Source organism: Thamnophis elegans, chromosome 4 (assembly GCF_009769535.1).
Source record: "Thamnophis elegans isolate rThaEle1 chromosome 4, rThaEle1.pri, whole genome shotgun sequence".
NCBI lineage: Eukaryota > Metazoa > Chordata > Lepidosauria > Squamata > Colubridae > Thamnophis > Thamnophis elegans.
This window is the reverse complement of record NC_045544.1, coordinates 65,400,313-65,416,086: the sequence shown is the minus strand read 5'-3', so window position 1 is coordinate 65,416,086 and position 15,774 is coordinate 65,400,313. Positions and strand designations below refer to the sequence as shown.

Below are 15,774 nucleotides of genomic sequence, written 5' to 3'. Positions count from 1 at the left end.
GGGTGCTAAATTCCTATATTGTATTATCCCATTGCAGAAGGAGCTACACTCAGGTAAAATTAGGCTGGTTAACTTAAGCTCACTCAGAATAACCCATCAGGAATGGTGGAATAAATGGATTTTTGGATCCATTCATCAAAGCTTTCATGTAATCAAATAAGCACGACATGGCGTGGAAAAAGGAAGGTAAAGGAATATTCGATGGAGGAAAATTTGCACCTATTAAAATGTTGTGTGCAGAGTTCTTATATTTCATTATTTTACCATCAAATGGATGGTACTCGATCACTCTGTTCTACCAAAGGATTGCATTACTGTATAGGTAAGCCAATTGTGACAGGACCTTTCAGTTCTTTGAATCACACATCCAACCTCGTTTGCCAATTTGGTTTATTTAGCCACTAACAAAGAGAAAAAAGAGGTTTGGTTAGAAAAATAAATTACATTGCAAATCAGTTTTATTTCTCTATTTAAATAAATGCCGAAATATGGCACAATGTCACAAAATATGGTACTTTACTGAATAAAAATAATTAAGATATTTAAGCCCACCATATGAATTTACAAAGAATTAATTTGCACGTAGGTTCGTTTATCCATCACCACTTCCCACTTGTACAAATTCAAAGTGAATTCATAGATGAAAAGTATTTATTTCTTTTGTTCCATTGGGAGTGGGAGAGTTTTAATCCTTCTTCTTAGTTGTTACTGCCCCCTTGTGATCATGAATGGTAAATATAGATGTACGTATATATTGTGCCAGTCTTCCAAAATTGGCACCGCACTGATGATGTTACCTAGTTTGGGTAATGAAATGTCTGCAAGAAAACAAGCAAAGTCAGAGAGCACCAAGAACCCCTCATTTCTACCCTGAGATACAAATATTCTCCTTTATTGATACTATTTCCTTATGCAGTTTTTCAAAGTATTGTATGGCTTCCAGTGTTTTACAAATCTGATTGTCTTACTTTACCATGTTAAATATTACAAAGACACCAAATTCCTACTAATTTTATTGGTGGGAAAACTACTCACTATCTTGTTCACAATTCACAGCATACTGTAGTACTGATATTTCTTCTGCCCTAATATATGTTAATCCCGTATCCCACAAAAACTAATTTGCTCTTTCTAAATACTCGAAGCTCAAATATTCAAAATGAGATATTTCCCAAACCATAATTCTATTAGAAATCATTTCATTTCTGGCGTAGTAATAATTTGCATCTATTAGAAATTTAATAAGTTTAGGCTCATAGATTCATTCAGTCATATAAAGTTCTAAAGATATATATATATCTAAAAGCATATATGCTTTTATTTATTCTTTTATTGATTTTAATATAATAACAAAACATGAAATGGGGAAAAAAACAAAATGGAAAGATAAAGATACATATACTGACAAAGAAAAAAGCACAAAGAAAGTGAAAAAATGCAGAAAAAGAAGAAGAAACCATTTTAGCAATAAATAATTAGAATTCAATAGTTATCTAATGCAATTATTATTCAAGGATATATATATATATAATCATATTTTATTTTCTGTATAAATGAATCCCGTATTTTATTATATTTGTCCATGCAAAGTTTAGATCTATAGGCACTTCACTCATAGGTGGCAGATACAATCAGGTCTTCAATCCATTGAGTGAATGGGGCCATCTTTCTAATGCTGCAATATCAGTACTTTCACCAGAGTAGGACATGGAGAATCCATTTACATTGTCCAGTTCTCAAATTTCAAGTGCTAGGTATGTAGTTCAAAAAATATTAACCTTTGAATTTAAAACTGAGTTCCCCATAAAATCATAAAAAGATATGAATCAGGCATGATACATTCACCTTTCACCTCAGAATGAAGATATACAGGACTGGTTAGTCAATGTATGACTTTGCCTTGTCCTTTGCATATTTTTCTGGGATTACTCTCAAATAGTATCTATTATGCTGTTATGAAAACTTATATTGTTATATATTGATTTTTGTTTGTTTTATTTATTTATCAAATTTCTCTGCTGTTGCTCCTGCCCTCTGGAACATCTTTTCCCCAGACGTGAGGTTGACCCCCAACCTCCTATCCTTTCGTAAGGCCTAAAGACCTGGCTCTGCCTGGGACCCCAGTGGGAAAACAGCACAGTGGAGGTGGTTATTGAGTAGCATCATATCCCTCCTGCCCCCATTCTATCCCTTGATTTTAATCTTTGGTTTCAATTTATTCAGGTTTTCATGTAGATATATTTTTATATCTGTAAGCTGCTCAGAGTTACTTAATGGTAACATGGACAATTAATAAATTAAATGGATGAATGGATGGATGGGTAGAATAGAATAGCATAGAATTGAATTGAATTCTTTATTCACCAAGACAAGAATTTGTCTTTGGTGCATAAACATAAAAGAAAAAAGAAAGGAAAAAATACATTCATCAAGAATCATAAGATACAACACTTAGTGATAGTCATAGGTTACTAATAAGCAATCAAATCATACTAGAAAACAACAGAACAATGTAAATTATAAAAATACAAGCAACACGGTTATAGTCATAAGTGGGAAGAGATAGGTACTAGGGTAAGGATGAGAAGAAGAATAGTAATACAGTCTTAGTGAATAATTTTAATAAATAAATAAATTTATTCTATTTTTATTTATTTTATTTTAATAAATTTAAATTTAGGGTTAAATTCTATGAGGAGCACACAGAATGGCCTGTGCCCGCTGCATTTTGTATCATCTGAAGTTTACAGATACTCCTCAAGTGCAATAGTCCGATTGGGAGGCGACTAGGGTACCATGAGCAGGGCCCCTCAGTCTAGGACTGGGCACAAATGGTATGCATTATGAAATTGTGATAATTTACATGGCACTGTCACAACTGCCACTGTTCCTTGAGTAAGAATCATGCGTGCAGGAGGGCCCCTAGTTGTGCAAGGGGTCTGTTTGGGGCAGGGGTGGGTTGCTCCCGTCATTACTGCGCATGTCTGTGCACATTTCCGTGTGCGTGCCATTTGCAGAAAAGTACCATGTTTCCCTGAAAATACAACATGACCTGAAACTAACACCTTGCCACATTTTTCGGGTGGGCAAATATATAAGCCCCCCCCCCAAATAAGCCCCCTGGACAACCCCCCCCTCCGGCCCGGCAGAGCACCGCTCACCAACCTAGCTTCAAAATCAAGATGGTGGCCCCATAGGAGAACTGGTTCAGGGGCATGGGAAGTCTAGGTCGCTGCCAGTTCTGGTGACCCAGGTCATCAAACCACTACTTGTTCAGCCGAACTGGTCCGAACTGGTAGGAACCCACCTCTGGTTGGGGCCATGTAACCCTATCCAGCATCAAAGATGCATAGTCCAGAACCCAAAGACCCCAAAATTCAGATTCACTCTGCCAGGGTTCAGTGGAAACCTATTGTTCCCCATCCAGACCCTCACACTCTTCAGATACCGGAATAAGATGTCCTCAACATTGCTTAATTCATCAGGAGCAGAGATATATCATACTGCATCAGTATGATGCTATTGCCTTTAATTGCAGTTTATAATAATACCGCTTACTAATTTTGCTATCTGTCAGCTCCTGCAGAAAGTTGAAAAGTGGGCTGTCACTATTTTAACTTAATACATAAATTATGAGAATGTGTGTATATGGGGTGTGCCAGTGACGGGATTCAATTTTTTTACTACAAGTTCTGTGGGCATGGCTTTGTGGGCGTGGCAGGGGAAGGATACTGCAAAATCCTCATTCCTTCCCCTCTCTCAAAATTTCCGCTACCGGTTCTCCAGAACCTGTCAGTACTGGCTGAATACCACCTCTGGTGTGTGCATATATATAAAATGTATATATATTTACATTTTATACACATAAAAAACATTTTTATTGCATAAGAACAATGGCTAGAGTGCATTAAGACATTAATGTGAAAGGAATTTGGTTGCATGGTTTCATATGGAAGAAAATATATTTTTTTCCTTTTGAAGCAACCCACTTCAAATGTGTGTCATACGTAGCCCAGAACCATATTTTCTGATTCTGGTGAGCTGTTTCTTTCTATAGCATAGATTCCTCTAGATGTTGGTGCATCTGATGGAAAGCAAAAAAGCTGCAAGCAGCACATGTATATGTATGCCTTGAGGTCTTCCTGCTCCACAGCATTTTTCAGATTCAGCCGTGCAGGACCCTAACTTCCTTTTACATTTAGCCCTTCCCTTCCTGGCAGCCGCAGATTTCTTACTACCTGGTCAGTCCCCAGCTACTTTCTCAATCAATCTCTATATGACTTATACCAGAGGGCAGGTAACCAGTAGCTGGAGAAGGACATGAAGAAACCAAACAAGTTTTTTTACTGTTTATTCTCTGGGTGTTGCTTTTTAAACATTGGTGTGCACGATTGTCGAGCTGCCATTTAGGCAAGAAGAAAGCTAATTTTCTCCTCCCGAAACTCTTTCCTGCAGGTAAAGATATTCTTGTAAGGGCAAGGTGATTCCCTCTCCTTTTTTTTGCTATCATTTTCAGGGTAGCCATTTGTAGAATTTGTAGGATTTCCCCTTTGGCTATTCACTTCCTCCTCTTCTTAGACAGAAGCAGAGCCATGCCTTGTACCTACCGGGACCCCACCGCACGGGCTCCTTCTATGCCCCAAAATGCTTCTGCCACACACTCCAGTGGCAAAACATACCAGGAGCTGAAGCTTGAATGCCAGCAGAAGGGGATCCTCTTTGAGGATTGTGACTTCCCAGCCAACGACTCTTCCCTGTTCTACAATGAGAAACCATCAATACCCTTTGTGTGGAAAAGACCAGGGGTAAGTTGAAATCGAGAATGTGTTTTCTATAAGCTGAAATTTGTACAAAAATCAGATGAATGTCTCTCCCTCAAGGGGGTTGCTTAACATGTAATATATCATGAGTTTCACAAGAAGTGGCTGATGTTTCTTTTTTTTTAATGTAATTTTATTAAAATGTTTAAAGGAAAAATAAAAAACAAAAATCTAACTTAATCATAAGCTTAATCATCAGGAGAGAGAAGACAGAATAAAGTTCAATAAAATAAAAAAATATAGGAGGAAACAAAGATATGCAAAAAAAAGAATGACTTTCAACTTCTTGAACAGTAGATACTGATAAAACCTGAGTTCAACTCTTGCTTTATAATTACAGTGTAACATCCATTTAAAAAAAATAATCTGTAAATATTACTAGTTATTGAATTCATGTCGTGATTTAATTTTTTCCCAATTTCCCATACAAAAAAGGACTTCCAATTGGTATTACATTTGATCAATATCTTTTCTACAATCAGAGATATCAGTTTCACCAGCTAAATCAAGAGAATAATGTTTCTTGAACATTAGCCTTGAACTTTGCTTTTCCCTTGCCCTTTCTTCCTCTAACCCTCTATTCTGGCTAAATGTATGGTCTGTGTCTTATTGAAGATGCCCTACTATTTTGTCTTAGGATCAGATTGACCCACATATGATAAAGTGCAGAATTTGAGCTTTCCTGGCAGTGGTTATGAATTTTGGATGAAAATGGCATTGACTATCTGCAAATGCTTAAGAAAGTATCAAGAGGTAGAAAAAAAAATAGGATGCATGAATAAAAGCCAGCCTAATGCATTTGTCACATTTCATTTATTTCTGCTCCATAATTCATTGTCTCTCATTATCTTCTTTGGTTATTGACTGATTTTCACTTAGCTGAGATGCAAACACGCCCAAAAAGAAAGAATGGAATGGAGTGGAGTGGAGTGGAATGGAATAGAATAGAATAGGCCAGTTGTTTCGCCGGATTTGGCATTGGTTACTAGTCGGGCCCCACCCAGGGGCCTAGGACGTTGTAACGTATTTTCGTAATATGCGTGTAGATCGAAGCAGTGCGGCTTTTTGCATTTGACTGATGGTGATTTTGTCAATTTTTAACTGTTTTAAATGTAATTCCAGTGCTTTTGGAATAGCACCCAGTGTGCCAATTACCACTGGAATTACTACTGCTGGTTTGTGCCATAGTCGTTGAATTTCGATTTTTAAGTCCTGGTATTTTGCAATTTTTTCATGTTCCTTCTCGGCGACCCTGCTATCACCTGGTATTGCAATATCTATGATTGTAACCTTGTTTTTCTCAACCAGTGTGATGTATGGTGTATTATGCGCCAGTATTTTGTCCGTTTGTATACGGAAATCCCACAAGATCTTGACCATCTGATTTTCGGTGACTTTTTCAGGCTGATGTTCCCACCAGTTTGTTGCTGTTTTAATATTAAAATTTTTGCACAAATTCCAATGGATCATTTGCACTACTGAATTGTGCCGCAATTTATAATCAGTCTGTGCGATTTTTTTACAGCAGCTGAGTATGTGATCAACAGTTTCATCAGCTTCTTTGCAAAGTCTGCATAACTATTATTATTATTATTATTATTATTAATAATAATAATAATAATAATAGAGCCATACAACATGGATAAATATGCTTAGACATAAGACATAATGTGAGGATTAGGTGTTCAAGAGACTGATGGCATGAGGAAAAAATAATGGTCCTTTGTGCATGCAATGCCCTATAGTGCTGTCCCAAGGGAAACAGTTGAAATAATTTATGCCCAGGATGTGAGGGGGGAATCTGTAGATATATTTTCAGCCCTCCTTCTGACCTGCACAATTTACAGGTCTACTATGGAAGGCAGGCTAGTTGCAACTGTTTTTCCTGTAGTTCTATCTATCCAATGCAAGGATAATAGAGGAACAAAGTTCTTCTCAAATTGTAATGCCCAACTAGCATTTCAAATGTCTGTGGCTTGCTTAGTGAACATAAATACTTTTACACTATAATCTAGTTTTGTTGAGTGCCTATTTGGTTGCAGCCTACTGTTTCAAGCATCATGTCTTTTGTGGAAGATGTTCCTTCTAAGGTCTGTGAAGAACTTCAAAATGGAAAGCCCTCTGAGTCTTAATGCTCACAACCCCAATCTTGGATCAATCCCCAAATCTCTTTGTATTCATTCATTCATTCATTCATTCATTCAACCAAGTGACTCTGGGTGGCTTAAAGTAATTCATTTATTGAACACAGCATAGATTTTCTCATGGATTATAAAGTTATAATTATAAAACACTTAAAAACAATAAACAGTAAAAATATCCAGAAAATAAAGACAAACACAAGCCAAAATAATTAATCAACTAAAAGTAAAGACAAATAACAGGGCCTTTATATCTTCTTAGTCCCATGCATTGATTCATAGCCAAGTTTTAAAGCCTTGAGAAAGGGCAACAGGGTTGGGACCATTCTAATCTCTAAAGGGAAAATATTCTGTAAGGCAGGGGCTACAGCAGAACAAGCCCGCCTTCTAGTTCCTTCCAATTGACACTCTTTAGTTGACAGGATCTGCAGCAGAGGTGGTATTCAGCAGGTTCTGACCAGTTCGGGAGAACCAGTAGCGGAAATTTTGAGTAGTTCAGAGAACTGATAACTACCACCTCTGACTGGCCCCGCCCCCATCTATTCTCTGCCTCCTGAGTCCCAGCTGATCGGGAGGGAATGGGGATTTTGCAGTATCCTTACCCTGGAGTGGGGAGGGAGTGGAGATTTTACAGTATCCTTCCTCTGCCATGCCACCCAAGCTATGCCATGCCCACCAAACCACACCCACAGAACCGGCAGTAAAAAAAATTGAATCCCACCATTGATCTGCAGCATGCCCGATTTGCTTGATTGAATTAAATGGATATGAATAAAGATGGTCCCTCGGGCAACTTGGTCCTAAGCCATAAAGGGCTTTAAAGGTGACAACCAGCACCTTGAATTGTAAATTATATCACAGGAATATTGTGAGGCTATAATGGGAATAGGGTCATTCACTCTGAATTCCTCATGCAGATGAATAAAATAACTATTTCTCCAAGGGGCCATTGCAAGTTGTAGAGAATACATGTGAAAAGAAATTTCATTTTCTCCTTCCTTCAAGTACAATTTGGATTCAGAGCACAGTCTTATTCTCCCTATGATTTATAATAAGGGGACATCTTACCTAAATTGTAACTTTTGAAAAATACAGACTTATAAACCTAATTAACATACCAAAGTGATTTCTTACTCTACATTCCATGAGTAAATCTATGCCATATTCAATAAATCAATTACTTTTGATTTATGGCTTGTAATTCTTCTAGGTACAAAAATTAAAAACCTTTGAATCACACTTTTAACAACCATAACCACCGTACAGTTTATTATGTAACCGTAACAAACCTCCAAGAACATTGTATTTTATTTGAATGTACTGTGTTCTTTAAAACTCTATTTATAGAATATTTTTACTCCCTTATGAATCATTTTGCAAGAGCTGGGCAAAAAAACCCAAACACTTGGAGTCCTACCATGTATTTTAGTTAGCTAGCTAGCTAGCTAGCCTGCCTGCCTTACTACCTGCCTTCCTACTTGCCTGCCTGCCTACCAACTTACTTACTGGACTGATATAACCCCCCAACTCATTTAGTGATTCTAGTGGCTAATGATCCATAAAAGCATCCCTAAAAACAAAGGTTCCTTTTCTCCACTGTCAGGTGTTAACCAAACAGCCTCCCAGCTCTTCCTGCATCCTACCTCAATGGGTTTTTTTTGGGGGGGGGGGGAGAAGCCAGATATTTATGGCCTTCTGGAAGGCTAAAAGGGTAGGACTCTCTCAGATCCCAGGTTCCAAAGGGCTGGGGCAGTCACCAAGAAGCCATGTTTCCAAGGTCCATCAGGTGGCAACATTTAAGGGAAGCGACGTTGGGTGGGCATGCCCTATCCTAGTAGGATGGGCAGATAACCTCAAAGAGAGACAGTCTACAGGTAACCTGGCCTATGCCATGTAGGACTTTAAAGGTGATAACCATCACTTTGAATTGTGTGCCTGGAAAGCAACTGGGAGCCAGTGTAGCCCAGGCAGCAGGGGTGTTACTTGGGTGACTCATGGGGCACCCAAAACTGCACCTACTACTTCATGTCAAACCAATTGCAGCTTCCAGATAGTATTCAACAGCAGCCCCATGTAGAACACATTTCAGCTATCCAAAATGAGGTACTGTAACTAACTAAGGCATGAGTGTCTATAGGGTCCGGCAATATAAGATGGATTTGTGCAATGCTTCTCCTGACCTGGTCTTCCAGCAGGAGGCAGGAGTCCCAGAGGAATCTCAAATTCACACCAGATTGATCTGGGGACGGGGGAGTGTTGCCCCATTCTGATCAGAAATGGCAAAAATGGCAAAAACCAGCAACCACTACATCTTACTCTGATTCAGTCACAGCCAGTTTCTCCCCATCCACACTTTAATAACCAGGTCATGACAGCATTACTTGCCCAGAATGGGGCAGAGATATTTCAATTTGTAAATGGAGTGCGTTGTCTCAGCACAAAAATGTTAAGTAAAGCATTAAAAAGTATCTAAGTGTGTTTTAAATTGTCTTATTTCATTCTGAGTATTCATTTCAGAAAATTGAATAGAGAGAGATGCTGTTTCTTTTGCTCTTTCTTTTGTATAAAAACAAGTGATGCTTCTAAAAAATATACTCTAAGCATGATAATATTTCCCTTTGTTACATTTACCACATTGTCATGACAAATTTTACTTGGTTCTATCCAGTGTGGGATTCAATTTTTTTTTACTACAGTTTCTGTGGGCCTGGCTTTGTGGGCATGGTGTGGCTTTGTGGGTGTGGCAGGGGAAGGATGCTTAAAATCTCCATTTCCTCCACACTCCAGGAAAAGGTTACTGCAAAATCCCCATTTCCTCCTGATCAGCTGGGACTCAGGAGGCATTACTTAAAATTTCCACTACCGGTTCTCCAGAATTGGTCAGAACCTGCTGAATATCACCTCTGGTTCTATCCTGGCAACGTAAGGTTAATGCTAATCTGAGAACAGAGAAAAGTTGATAGGTTGAAGTCCAAAAGTTTAAGAAAGATATATGTTGAGTTTCTGATTACTTCCAGATCCAGTTATTACCTTACAGTATCTAAGAATGGGTGTAGTGCTCTTTTATGTCTATTTATTTTACACCAGGTGTAAGCCGGCCACTGGATGAAAAACAGTCTTAGGCTTCTTGCAGAGTTGATTTTTGGTCTAGCCGCTTTACAAGGCTTTATAGCCTCCTCTAATGGTTTTACAGAGTCAGCATATTGCCCCCAACAATCTGGGTACTCATTTTACCCTCCTTGGAAGGATGGAAGGTTGAGGCAACTTCTGAAGTTCTGATCTCATAGGAGAAACAGGATATTTTAAATCTCTTATTTTCATGACTTTCTCTTTGTGATTGTCTGTTTTGTGGCTTTTTCCTATATTTTTGTATATTGCCTTGATGCAACACATCAGAATTTTCATAACACTAAAATATTTTAATGCAATATTAGAAGCTTATAGTGTTATGATCTATGTCATGTCCATTTCCTAATCGAAGTCCAGTTGTGCCTGTTTAATTTTAAGCTATACGTCAAATTAAGATATGAATCCTATAACCCAAATTTTGGATATTTCCATTGTATTGGATTGCAATCCAATATGGTTCACAATCGAAATCAAACTCTATGCCTAATATAGTTTGAAATACAAAGTTATCCTAGATATCAAGACATACCCTCAGAATTTAGTTAGCTGTTCTTCCAAAGCGGGAAAAGTTATTTTTCAAACATGTATAAGATTCTTGTAGTCCTTAACATAACCCAAATTTTAGATATTTCCATTGTATTTGATTGCAATCCAATATGGTTCACAATCGAAATCAAACTCTATGCCTAATATAGTTTGAAATACAAAGTTATCCTAGATATCAAGGCATACCCTCAGAATTTAGTTAGCTGTTCTTCCAAAGAGGGAAAAGTTATTTTTCAAACATGTATAAGATTCTTGTAGTCCTTAACATATATCTTAAATTACTTGTGATTCGGCAGCTTGAAATCATCATCAATATTATCTTCAGTCATAGCCTCATCATCATGACAGATGTCTGAGTCAAAAATTGACAAGTTTCATGGCCTATTTCTTTCCGAGCCTCTGTTCCCATGTGAACTGTTCTGCTTTGTTATATCTCTACATATTGTCACATAAGTATAAATGAGAAGTAGGAATGTTGGTCCTTCAGTTAGCATTCCACAAACAGATTTTCTCCAAATGTGTTTGATTAACATTTCAGCCAATGTAGGTCGTGCACTAGGCTGGCTAGGGCTTATGGGAAGAGTTGTCCAAAACATCTAGTATAATTAAGGTGGAAAAGGTTAACCTGAATTGTCAAACTTCACCCAAGAAATATTGGTTTCCTTTGCTGTTTATTTTGGAGGCACTGCTTTAAAACTTTTAATTTAGCTGCTTTTATAAGAATGTGATCTCTTGAATTTCAAGATTTCTTCTGTCTCCTATTCTTAAACATTGCAAATATGTTTCCAAAAAGCTCATGCTGTTTTGTTTTGGTTTTTGCTTTACATTAATGTGCTGGTATATTTATTATTAATGTTGTCTCCTACTTTTCATGTATTATGTAAGCCACTCTGGTGGTTGCCAGAGTTCTTGAACTACAGTTCTTGTCCAATAAATATACCTACTCATTACCATATAGATTTTACTTCTTTGGCTTCAATCAGACTTTCCTGTGCATGCACGTATTCTGCAGTGTACTGTGCTGCTATAAAACCAGGGCTGTCTTAACGCATGGGCCTGATGGGCACTTGCCAATGGGCCCCACAAGCATAGGTGCTCCATACTAATCTGTGTATGTTAACCCTTCAATGCACCTTGTATTATATAAATACAGCAACTGTATGGCTTACTGAGTATTATTGTGTTTTTCAAGCCGTGTATTGTTCAAATGTTTAGTTGTTGCTGCACAGCATGCTTTTAATGTTTCAACACCGATTTTGTTGGACATGCCAATAAAATAAATATGTGTTTAATTTTATCAACCATTTGCATTTTTATTACTGTTAGTAGTTGTCGTAGGGGCCCCAGTACACTGCTTTTCCCAGGGTCCATAATGCTGTTAAGATGGCCTTGTATAAAACCGGTCCCAGAACTCAGAATTCATAGAATTTGAGGACCTGAAATCAAGTGTTACTTTCTAGTTAAAAGGCAGGAAGGGGATACACTTTTGTGGAGCGAACTTTATACCTCCGTCCCTGATTAATAGCAAACAACTAACAAATTATAGGCACTTAAATTCACCTCCTGCTTTGGATGCATGGATGGATACATAATGGATGGATGGCACCATATTGACAAAGCAGAGTTATTCTTTTCCTCACTTGGTTCTTTCAGCACAGTGGATTTGTTTTCATGTTAACGGAAACTACTTAACAGTCTGTCCATTGCTTCCCCACAAATACTTATGTTAGACACTATAAAAATACAAAATAAGTGTCACCAAAGAATACCTTCTTTAGCCTGAGCCTTGTAGTTTTGATGTTGTCATTTGAATTCATGGATTGAGCAGCCTTTGAACTCAGTGGCCTACATCATTCCAATGGGCTGCCTGTGTTTGCCGTGTGACAATGTTCTATGGGTGAATCAATGCATCAGTCTATCACAGAAACTGCATGACCAGAGGGTTGAATAAGCTGGTGGTGCTGGTGACAATGTGTCTTTTGTTCTCACTAATCATGACATGGTGGAAAGGCAGCGATAGTGGTAACCAGGTCATCCACTCTGAGATATTTCCTCTGAAACATGCGAAATGTTTGGAACAAGGGAGAGAGGAAAGGAACAAGCAGGTTCCTTACCAATACTGAATTTTTAAACTGCCCATAGTTATTGCAAGCCTTGCAATAACTGCCTTGATGCCAGTCATCATTTCCCAATGGCATCTGCTGGGTAGACATCATAAGTGACCCTGATCATCTATCAGGAAGGAGGTTTTGCTGTAGAAGCATGTTCCTCTGTTAGCTTCTGTCTGCAGAAACGTCTCTTGGCATTTTCAGTCTTGTTTTCTCTGTCCTCTGTCTTTGCTCATCATGTCAACAGCAGCTTCTAAGCAGTTCATATGGACAGGGTTTTTAGAAATTCATCCACATGCATGGCCTGTGAGAAAGCAGCCTTTTCCTACAAATTGTCTCTTCATGTTCCATGATTAGATTTCGTTCCCAGAGTTCTGCATCAACATCATAGAAATTGTGGGAAATGTACAATATATCTGTGAAGTGTGAAATTGAGGAAGACTGGGGCAATTGTTTAAGGAAAAGGTTATATTAAGAGGAATACCCTGACTTCACTTCCTAGAGTCATCTATGAGTTGCATACCAAATTGTTGTCTGCATATGTCTGTATTCCTGAAATGGTGTATGTACCTACTTGTCAGATGCACCTTTCAACTTTCTCTATTTAAATGCATTGGATAAAATGTACATTAATTTTATTAATTAAGGAAACAAGCATTTGAAAGCACTGCATTCAAAGACTTGCTCTTCAACCTCTTATTTTAGAACAGTGTTTCTCAACCTCGGCGACTTTAAGTCAGGGAGTTGAAGTCCACAGGATTTAAAGTCGCCAAGGTTGAGAAACATTGTTTTAGAAGCTGTCTTGTTTGGGATATAAGACAGAACCCTTTTACTATGTTCCCTAAGAGATCTAAAGGCATTTAGCTTCCATTAAGGACAGATTGAGAACAATTGGTGATACACCCAATAGAAAATCTGATAATTTGGGGGGGAAAGAGACAGTCTTTTTTCCCAATTTCTTCAGCAAAAGAAGAACACGTATCTCTTCTTCAGCAATTTCATAATACCATATTAAGGTCAGATGAATAAACTGAACATTGTGGCATTGACAGAAAGTTCACATGTGTTAATTGTTAAACTGCCTCCGGAGAGAAGCGATGTAAAATTATGAGAAGGTCACAGCAGACTATCTTCTAATCAGGTCACTGGTCTTGTTTTTCTAACTTCTTCAAGGAAATCGTTAAAGACCCGCAGTTTATTCTTGGAGGAGCCACAAGAACTGACATTTGTCAAGGAGACCTTGGTGAGTATTTTTCCACTGGAATGATTTTTGCCCTCTTTGATACAAGGTATTAGGTGGTCCTGTTAAGATATTGTGTAAAATGTGTGGAGGCTTCCTAGTGGATAGATCCAGATGCCTCACTCACTCTAATCTTCCTCTATTCAACTGGAAATCTGAAGGCTAGATGAACACAGGTTGACTTGTGCTCCCCAAAACCTAATGACGTTTGCACTGAAAGTCTCCTTCAGATACACAGCTGAAGCAATGGAGGTATGGGAAGAGAAAGAAGGACCAATATGCATCTCTCTTCTTATCAAATCAGATGTTCAACTGACTGACTAAGGCAAACAACTGATTTAGAGGTGGTTCCCCCCGCCCCGGTTTAGATCGGTTCGACCAAATAGGTAGTAACTCGGCCAGACACGTGACCGTACTGGGTCTATCCTCGGTGGTGCCATCTTGGTTTTCTGTTTTGCACATGTGCACAACAATCTTCATTGAAAAAAATGTTATTTTTCCCTTTTTTAATGTTGTGCAGACCTTTTTAAGTACAAATGTGCACACACGGGGATCAAAATTTTTCAGGCTCCGAACCAGGAGTAATGCCGACAGGCACACACCCCTGAACTGATTATGAGGAAAACGTTGTTAGTCAAGTATGGGACAGAGCCATATGCAGCAGCACATGCACACATGCGATGGAATCCAAGAAATTTAAAACTGAAAGGGATCTTAGTCGTCATCTAATCTCATTATCTGCTAAATACAGGATTCCATTAAAAAGGCCCAAGGCAATGTTTGCACTTCAACAGCCCCATTCAGCAATAAGTCTTGTGCAGACACTGAGTAGATTACTTAATTTTCTCTTTTCACCTAGTGAGAAACATTTTGCATTTATGTGTGCGTTAATTGCTTTAGAACATAATTCCTCTACTGTGCAACAAAGATGACTGGCAGAATCTGAAGTTTATTTTTTTAAAAAGGAGACCCCCTCAAACAAGAAAAAAAGCCTTTCAGTCCAATGTATCAGGAACAAGCTTTATTGAAATTCGTTCCTGGGTAGTAAAGATGAAGATTGAAGTCAAAATATGATGCAAACTGATTTTAAAATCTTCTTTGCTGTATTATGCAACATTTATTGATTGATATCCCACCTTTCACTCAGGAGTTCAAACCAGCATGGGTAGCAAATTCTCTTGCTATTTTCCCAACAACTTAGTGAGATAGATTGGTGAGAGAGAGAGAGGGAGAGAGGGTGGGAGAGAGAGAGGGGATTAGCCCAAAATAATCCAGTGATTTTCCATATCTGATGATAGACTGGAATATGAGTCTTTCTATCCTAGTCCAACACCTTACTAACTATATCATACTGTCTCTCCATTTTGCAAATGAACCAAAACAGCTAAGATGCCCTTGAAATGTGCTACTACCAGATTAGAATTAAGTTGTTATTGTTCAGTCACTAAATCATGTCTAACCCTAACCCTAATCCCATGGACCATCCATAACACTCCAGGCCCCCTGCCTTCCATTTTTTCCCAGAGTCTTCCCATGCGCACTGTGTTGATGACACTATCTAACCATCTCATCCTCTGCTGTCTCCTTTTCCTTTTGCCTTCAGTCTTTCATAACATCAGGGTCTTTTCCAATGAGTCGTCTCTTCTGCTTTGGTGGTCAACGTATTGGAACTTCAGCTTCAATATCTGTCCTTCCAAAGGAGAATCTGAGTTGATTTCCTTTTGGAATTACAGCTAAGAGTTCCAAGCAAAACAAGGAATTATTTAGTAGGAAATATTTATCTTATTTAC

General features: G+C 38.2%; 1 protein-coding gene across 1 annotated transcript in view; it reads left to right on the top strand.

The window, feature by feature from the left end:
- CAPN9 (calpain 9) overlaps positions 1-15,774 on the top strand; it is a 45,127-nt gene that overhangs the window by 4,464 nt on the left and 24,889 nt on the right. Inside the window, exons 2-3 of the mRNA XM_032215449.1 lie at positions 4,579-4,805; positions 13,918-13,987. Coding sequence (XP_032071340.1) covers positions 4,579-4,805; positions 13,918-13,987 — 297 coding nt within the window. The remainder of the gene's footprint in view (positions 1-4,578; positions 4,806-13,917; positions 13,988-15,774) is intronic.